General features: G+C 43.3%; 1 protein-coding gene and 2 non-coding genes across 3 annotated transcripts; all 3 read right to left on the bottom strand.

The window, feature by feature from the left end:
- Positions 1-295: 295 nt before the first annotated feature.
- Positions 296-367, bottom strand: trnaa-ugc (transfer RNA alanine (anticodon UGC)). Its single transcript has one exon. It is a non-coding gene; the product is annotated as a tRNA-Ala (tRNA).
- Positions 368-665: 298 nt separating this feature from the next.
- Positions 666-737, bottom strand: trnaa-agc (transfer RNA alanine (anticodon AGC)). The gene has a single exon. It is a non-coding gene; the product is annotated as a tRNA-Ala (tRNA).
- Positions 738-3,471: 2,734 nt separating this feature from the next.
- On the bottom strand, positions 3,472-6,433 carry aar2 (AAR2 splicing factor). Its single transcript, XM_061272555.1, has 4 exons — positions 6,208-6,433; positions 5,359-6,133; positions 4,876-5,105; positions 3,472-4,398 (listed from the first exon to the last, which is right to left on the bottom strand). The coding sequence occupies exons 2-4, from the start codon at positions 6,122-6,124 to the stop codon at positions 4,231-4,233; spliced, it is 1,164 nt and encodes a 387-aa protein (XP_061128539.1). The 5' UTR covers positions 6,125-6,133; positions 6,208-6,433; the 3' UTR covers positions 3,472-4,230.
- Between the last annotated feature and the right edge of the window lie 1,429 nt (positions 6,434-7,862).

Here is a 7,862-nt window from a genome sequence, read left to right on the forward strand (position 1 = left end):
GGAGTGGAAGCAGGATGGAGAAGAGAAGGAAGGTTAAATTCAGAATATCCTGCTGTTACTTTGGGTGACTGTCCCGTGACTCAGCATGCGTCAGGACAAGGAGAAGAGGATGCGGACAAGAAAAATTTATGACGGGGTAAAAGTATACAAAGAAGACAGGAGGAGATAGATTTATTCGTCCGATGTGAGAATAGCTTGCTGGCCCACTTGATTTTTCTGTGACTGTCTGAAATTCAGGTGGCATGCATGGTTAACTCATCATCAAACAATCTATTCAGAATGAGCTACCAAAACATGAAGATGCTGGGGAACAATCCCAGGACCTCATACATGCAAAGCATGCGCTCTACCACTGAGCTACATCCCCATCGTCTAACAGTCGATTGGTTGTTTCCCGGCCACCATGAGATAGGTGATTCTATGAGCCATGTAAAGTTCAGTTTACAAGCATGGGTAACTCAACATCAATCAGATAATCTATTCCGATTGAGCTAACAAAAAATGAAGATGCTGGGGATTGAGCCTAAGACTTCACGCGCACCAAGCATAGCCTCTACCACTGAGCTACATGGGTAAGTGATTGCTTTCGATGCATGTGAAATTCGGGTGGAATGCATGGGTAACATCAATCTATTCTAATCTATTCAGATTGAGCTACCAAAACATGGAGATGCTGGGGATCGATCCCAGGACCTCATGCATGCTAAGCATGCGCTCTACCACTGAGCTACATCCCCATCTACCAGTGGTCAAATGGTTGTTCCGCAGCCGCCATATGATAGGTGGTTCTAGTACGATTCGTGTGAAAGTGCATGCATGGGTAACTCAACAACAGACAGGTAATCTATTCAGATTAAGATACCAAAACATGGATCTGAATATTAGCATGAATGGATAAAGATGTGAACAAAAAATGTGTACATACTTTAATATGTGGCACCACAAGAGAAGGGTGTGACCTCAACTGATTGAAGCAGAACAAGAAAACAGAAGCAGGGTGAAAAACAATGAGCAGAAGTGTGTGGTTGCCTGGTATTCAGATTCTGTCTGCTATGACAAGGTCTGCCAGAGTTCACGCTCGGTTTAGGGTGTCATTGCCAAAGACAACAGTCGGTCAAAATCAGTCATGTGATGGGCAGGTGTAGGGGGAGTAACCTCTCGCTGATGGAATCTGTGGCCCAGGAGAAAAGAGGGAGAGGAAAGGATGTGCGTCTTGTCTAAACCCAACTTGATTAAAGCTCTCGTGGAACCGCTTTAGCTCTTGAGTGAAGACAAATTTATGACACCATTGAAACATAGCTTTGGATGTTATCACTGTCTTTGTGTGCCACTGAAAAGCTTTCACCGAGTCAATGAGTCCACAGGGGAAATGCATTCGCAAGCTCGCTTGTTCATGATCACAATGGCAGACGCCTCCAAAGTGTACCGCTTCGGTTTCAGCTCCTGCCGCTAATCACTTAAGCAGATCATTCAAACAGAACCGGACTGTTCACACACTATGGTGCGGATGACGTTTTCCAGGAAAGATTTTTCACTTCATCCGCTTTTGCAACCTGCCCTAGTCTAGATACCAAACTTCCTAACTTGGCCAAGCCCAAACTGCGCTTGCATGTCCTGGGAGGGGGCAAAGAAAAAAAAAAAACATCAACGACCAAGTCCATGTGCCTATCTCGAATTGTGTGAATTAGACGTGATGCTTGACTGGGACTGCAGCGGGAGGACATAAAGATGAAGCACAAGCTGGCCATCAACTCACTCGACTTAATTCACAAAGATGACTAAAGGGCAGCAAGTGGACAGAGAAGAGGAGAAACTCCTTAAATTACTTATCACATATTTTAATTATTTATTTCATTTCAGTAAAACAAAGGCTACGTGATGCTATAAAGATAAAAGTTTAGAGGTGTAGAAGTTGCTATGAAAGTTGTAACATTTTCATGGTGATGTTCTTTTTGCAGTAACAAAGCAGTTACATCCAAAGTTCAAATAGAGTATCAATAAACATGTAAAATCATAGCGTGAATATATAAAAAGTGTACACACCCCTGTTCAAATACCATGTTTTTGCAATCTAAAAGAAAATTGAGACATTTCACAACTTTTTCCAGCATTTTTTTACCTTTAGCATGTGACACTAAATGGGAGGAAGAAATAGAAACACATTCAAGAGAGGGAGTAAAAATAAACAACTGAGCTAATATAGTTGCACAAGTGTGCACACCCTCTTATAACTTTGGATGTTTAAGACTTCAAACACATTCAAACTCATGTGGCGTCAGCGTACACCTGCAACCTTTTGAGTTGCTACTTATTAACCCCAAGTTAAGATTCCATATTTTCTGTCTTTTCTGTGTTCCATGATATGGTATGTAATACCTTGGAAGGTCTTAACCTACCATGCCCTTAATAATGAGATCCCTATGACATTATGGAAGCTCTCTATGGACCCAGAGTTGTGCTCTAAGATGTGACTACAAAAGCCAACTAAAACAGCTGGGGTCAATCAGGCTTTTGAACAGGGGTGTGTAGACTTTTTATATCCACTATATGTAATAGATATGCTACTTCAAAGATGTGTGCAACATGTGGTATGATTGCTTGATTTCAGCCATTTTGTGTTGAGAGGACAAGATGGTGGTGATCGTTTACAATCAACAAAGCCTAAAAGGGTATCCCCATGCATGAGTAATCAAAAAGCATCAGTTGATGAATAATTCATCATCATCATCGGTTTAAAGTCCGCTACCCAGGCGCCGCTGGGTTGGACTGGGTTCTCAATATGGCCTTCTTCCACCGGGAACGGTCCATGGCCATCTCGTGGTTGATGCCGAGTGCCTCCATGTCGGCTGCCACGGTCACCTGCCAGGTCTTTTTAGGTCGGCCACTGGGTCTTGTTCCCTCTACGTTATACGACATAACTTTCTTCACCCAGTCGTTCTCGTCCTTTCTCACTACATGTCCGTACCATCGCAGTCTGCCTCTCCTCACCACATCCACTATGGCCTCCACTCCCATCTTCTGTCTCAGCTCTGCACTGCTCTTTTCTTCCCTCATTGAAACACCACACATCCATCTGATCATTCTCATTTCTGCTCTGTTTAGTTTGTTTTCGTGTTCTGTTTTCAGGGCCCATGCCTCACTTCCGTACGTCATACTACCTCTAACACAGTACAGTTGATGAATAATTGATTGACATTATACACCCATGGTGAAACACCTCGCGTGTTCAGTCACATATAATGAACATTAAACTGCTGAGTCAAGAAGTTAAAAGCATTGTTGGTGGAAGAGAGTTTGTGAGTGAAAGCAGGCGGGGGGTTTTCTCATCAACACAAAGCCTACAATTATCATCAAACACTGGACTGTACCAATAATTTGCATCTATATGTCTATATTGGGAATCTAAGATACATTTGACATAATTTGGATAGGTAAATAATTCACAAAATTAGCTAGAAAAAAAATCAAGTCTAAATAAGAAATCCATTTTATTTTTAAAAATGCAATCATTATTTTCCATTTCCAATTTCGCGGAACATTTGCAATGCCACCACAGACAACGAGAGAGCCACCGGTTGGTGATCGCTGCAGTAGATCAACAAAAAAAATTTATACAGTATATCGAATTTAATCTAAATTTACAGAAGAGGGCAGTCAGTCTGCAAAGCACTGACAGCAAAAAATTAAGAGTTGAAAAACAATTTGTTCTTGAAAGTCCAATTCTGCCATCTGGTGCCAGAAGCGGTTACGACAACCTCTTCACAAAAAACCTTAGAAAAGAGAAAATGCTTGTTCCTGAATTCCATAACCGTTTTTGCAGAGCGTAACAGAAAGAATGTTTTTTTTTGTGCATGCAAATCAAAAACCAAACTTCTTTTTTTCCCCACCCCCATTATTTCTGTTTACATCGACAGAAGCATCACTGATCATATGAACATGCCCTTTCATAAATTGTCCATTAATTACCATTACTTAGAGTAGAAGTTCACCCATATTAAAGGCAAAGATTAATTTAGTCATGTATTTTATTTTTCTTCCCAGATTTACATAAAAAGGCTTAGGAAGAATACCTACTTTTTGAAAAATATATAGACAGGAAGTTACAAACAAGTATGAACTTTACAATGTTACAGGCTTCCACATCGAGCCACATGTGTATCACCAACTTGGTGAGGGACAACTATCTGACATGGAAGCTCGAGCTTGACTGATCTTTTAGTACACGCAAAGTCAGTCCACAGTGAAACCCTCGGGAAGATCCACCACCACAGGCGAATACTCGTCCAAGTCTGCGTCAAAATCCCAGGAAAACTTCTTAGTCAGGTGGGCTTTAAACTTCTCCGCTCTTTTGCGGAGCGCTACATCCACTCCGGGTCCGCTGGCCATCTGGAAAAAGTCCTACCGGGGGAAACAAATAAAATAAAAAGTTGAAGTTGACTGGATAGGTACAGACAAGTTGAGTTTGGTAAACTCATGATTGTATTATTATCATTATTATTATTTTGTGCATGACAGTGGTGCACTGGTTAGCACGGCCGCCTCACAGTTCAGGGTTGCTAGTTCGATTCCGGCTCCGGCCCATTCCCATCACAGTCATCTGTATTTGTTTGACTAAATTGGCGGTTAAGAGGTGTAGGATAACGAAGGCTTCGAACTGAAATACCTAAATACCTTTTATTAATGGGGATGGTAAAAATGTGTTTGAAATTATATTTTGTTTTGGGCTCATAATTAGTGTTGTATTTTTGGTTCAAACTATTAACATGAAATATTTGTTATGATTGGGGTAGCGCCAGCGCGTCAGTGAGTTTCAGTGTTCACTGTACTTCCGTGAAATAAAACCATTGGTTGGGTTTTGCCCCATGAAGCTGGTACCTGCAGAGTGGAGGTGAGGAAGTTGTCCTGAGAAACAATGTCCACAAAGAAGTCAGGAGGGATTTCTCCTAGCTGGTGGTAGAGCACGGCGATGAGCCCCAAGTAGAGCTCCTTGTGCTTCTGCATGGCCGTCTCAGCTCGACACAGAAGGCTCAGAAGGCGCTTCCAGTGCTCGAAGCCCTCGTACACGTTTCCCATCAAGAAGCACACAAAGGCAAACTGCAGCTCACCTAGGAAAGGAGTTTTGTGGTCGGGTCATAAAGTTCAACAAAGTCCTCCCATCCACCACACATTTTCTAAACTGCTTGTGGGACTCTTGAGTAACATTACTCCGTGTGTAAAAATAAGCATAGTGCATCTTCAAAGCATAGATAAACCGGTAAGTATATTACTTTATCCGGTCAGCCCGACCAATGTCAAATTTAGTCAAGTAGTACAAAGACTACCAAATGATATGTAGTAATGAGCAAGGAAAACACTTACCAAGCAGGTCGAGAGGCCTCTCTTGGTGCTTCTCGTTGAGCACAGTCTCCAGGGCGTAGGTGAAGTCCAGGCTGCACTGGGTTATCTGGGCGGGTGTGGCCCCTGCTGGGTAAGTCTTCTCTAGGATGACAGAAAAGCGTAGTTGTGTCCCCTCCCTCTGCTTCATCTTGGGAAGCCTATCCAGTCCCTCCCTCATGGTCTGGCAGGCCGTGTCGTTCCTCGGCTGCTCGGCCCGGTCCTTTGTGTGTCGGAACTCTGTCTCGGGAATAACATCGCTGAAGGCACATACCCGTCCGGAGAGCGGCTGCAAGTTTTTGGCCAGCTCCTCACTCAGTCGGTCTGTGAGGGACACCCACTTTCTCATCACCTCATAAGGATAAGGCCCAAGGTATGGGTCCAGATCTTGCAAATTTGCTCGGACTCTGCTCACTTCCTCCTCATTCTGGGTGGCGGAGAAGTCAAAATCCTCTTCTTTGGGGTTCCAGTTAGCCAATAGGAGGTCTCTTGGTTTCAGACTGAGAAACAAGCCGGTCTTTGGGCCAACTTCTCCTCCACAGCTTGGTGGGTTGACAGAGCAGTAGTTGAGAAAGTGCAGCCCTGGGGGGATCATCTTAATACCCTGGAAGCGTGGACCAACCTTCCAACTTTTGCAGTCAATGCCAAATTCTGTGCCCTGAGGGACTCCAAGCAGGACCAGGGTGGCCCCCTCCTCAAACAGCCTCCGAGCAACATCGGGGTCCATGTCTACACTGCTACTGCGAGCCATTTCTGGAATCTAAATTCGGCAAAAATTTGACGGGGGGAAAATGTCATCCCTATTTTCTACCATTTGCATACGTTCATACTTACGTTTTTTTGAAGATTTTCTTCAGTGTTCGGCACAGTTGACACGATGACGCTACGATACGATTTTGTGGCAAGACGTTATTCACAGAAATACTATTTTTAATCGATCGTTCGTGATTGATTAACTCGATCGTGTGATGTTGCGATGTTTATGTGATGTTTCGAATCGGGAAGAAACAGTGCACGGGCATGTCCTGGTGTAATTTAAGACCGGAAAGGAACAAATACTTCTGCGAAAAGGTTCCTACTAGGGATGGGCGGATCGATACCGAAATATCGATATATGGATCCAGGCTGCTCATTTTTGAGTATCGATCTTCCTAGCTAAAATATCGATACTTACAATTATTTAATAATATTTTTCCTCACATTTTTTCTGCTCCAATTTGACGACTTGCACTCATGCTAGCACTACTTTTCCTTCCGCCTGCTGCACCGGCGTGTCCTGCTCTGCTCTGCTTCCGCCCCCTTTTCTCACAAGCCAAGCCCTCCTCCTCCGCCCCCCGTTCCAATCCAAACAAACACAAACAAGCATGGCCACGGTGGCGGCCCAGTCCGAACGCAAGAGAAGTCTGGTTTGGGGATATTATATTTTACTTAATAACAACGAGGCAAAATGTGAAATATGTCAAATATATAAAGTTTTCCCCTTTTCAATTTGTGGTCGAACGCCATACGTTTTATTTGTAACTCCACTTCCTATAAACAACACTAAAGTATTACAATATTAAATGTAAGTATCCAGTGGCTTTACAAATTGATAGTTTTGCTGCTCATGACGATTAAGCCCTGCATCTCTGTTGGTACCATGTCTCTTTTTAGATTATACTAAAAGACAAAACGTTTTCCCAATAACAGAGAGAGAGAAAAAAGTAAAGAATAGCTCCTTTTTATTAAAGTTATGTGGTGTGCAAGGACTGGAGTCGGAGGCGGAGTGGTAAATGACGGTGCCAACGGCAGTTGTTTTAATGACATTTATAATTATCTTCTCGCAACCACGGGCCGACTCTTTTTCCCTCGAGATCCTAACGCACACTCCTCAAACAGGAAACTCCCACACGTGTAAAACATCCCACCGGAACTCGGCAACGTGAACTTAGGTTCCGGGTGAATTATGTCAACCCACTACAGTTATACTATTAATATGCATCTTCCACTAATGCACTAATGTCTAAAAAGGTTAATAATTCATGTACATGACGTAATACTTTTTTCTACAGAATTCAATAGATGACTCTCCAAGAGCAAGAATGCCACTGCATTTAAATTGTTTTTTTGGCGGGAAATTACACTTCCGGTATCGATATCGGATCGAATATCGGGTATTTTGGGTAGGAAATACTTGGTATCGGAACGATTCCAAAATCATTGGTATCGCCCATCCCTAGAGGGCAGGTCCCGCTCTCAAAGTGCACGTCACTGACGCCCGGAGGGGGAGGTGGGAGTCGCAGGGGGAGAAAGGGAGGAAGGAAAGAAGAGGGGGAGGGAAGGAAGGAAGGAAGGAAAGAGAGAGGGAGGGAGAGTGGGCGGGTGACGAAGCTGGAATGGCCCCTACACCACCGGTGTGAGCTTGTCAATCATATTGCCATGACACAGCAATGATATATTAAAAAAATAAAAATACAAAAAAAATATTAGGTTCATTTTGGTCTGCTGGA

This window comes from Syngnathus typhle, linkage group LG2 (assembly GCF_033458585.1).
Source record: "Syngnathus typhle isolate RoL2023-S1 ecotype Sweden linkage group LG2, RoL_Styp_1.0, whole genome shotgun sequence".
Taxonomy (NCBI): domain Eukaryota; kingdom Metazoa; phylum Chordata; class Actinopteri; order Syngnathiformes; family Syngnathidae; genus Syngnathus; species Syngnathus typhle.

Coding starts and splice junctions, on each gene's coding strand:
- aar2 (XM_061272555.1), bottom strand. CDS start 6,124: ATGGCTCGCAGTAGCAGTGTAGACATGGACCCCGATGTTGCTCGGAGG. Junction 5,106..5,358: donor GAGGCCTCTCGACCTGCTTG/GTAAGTGTTTTC, acceptor CTCCTTTCCTAG/GTGAGCTGCAGTTTGCCTTT. Junction 4,399..4,875: donor TCCTCACCTCCACTCTGCAG/GTACCAGCTTCA, acceptor TTCCCCCGGTAG/GACTTTTTCCAGATGGCCAG.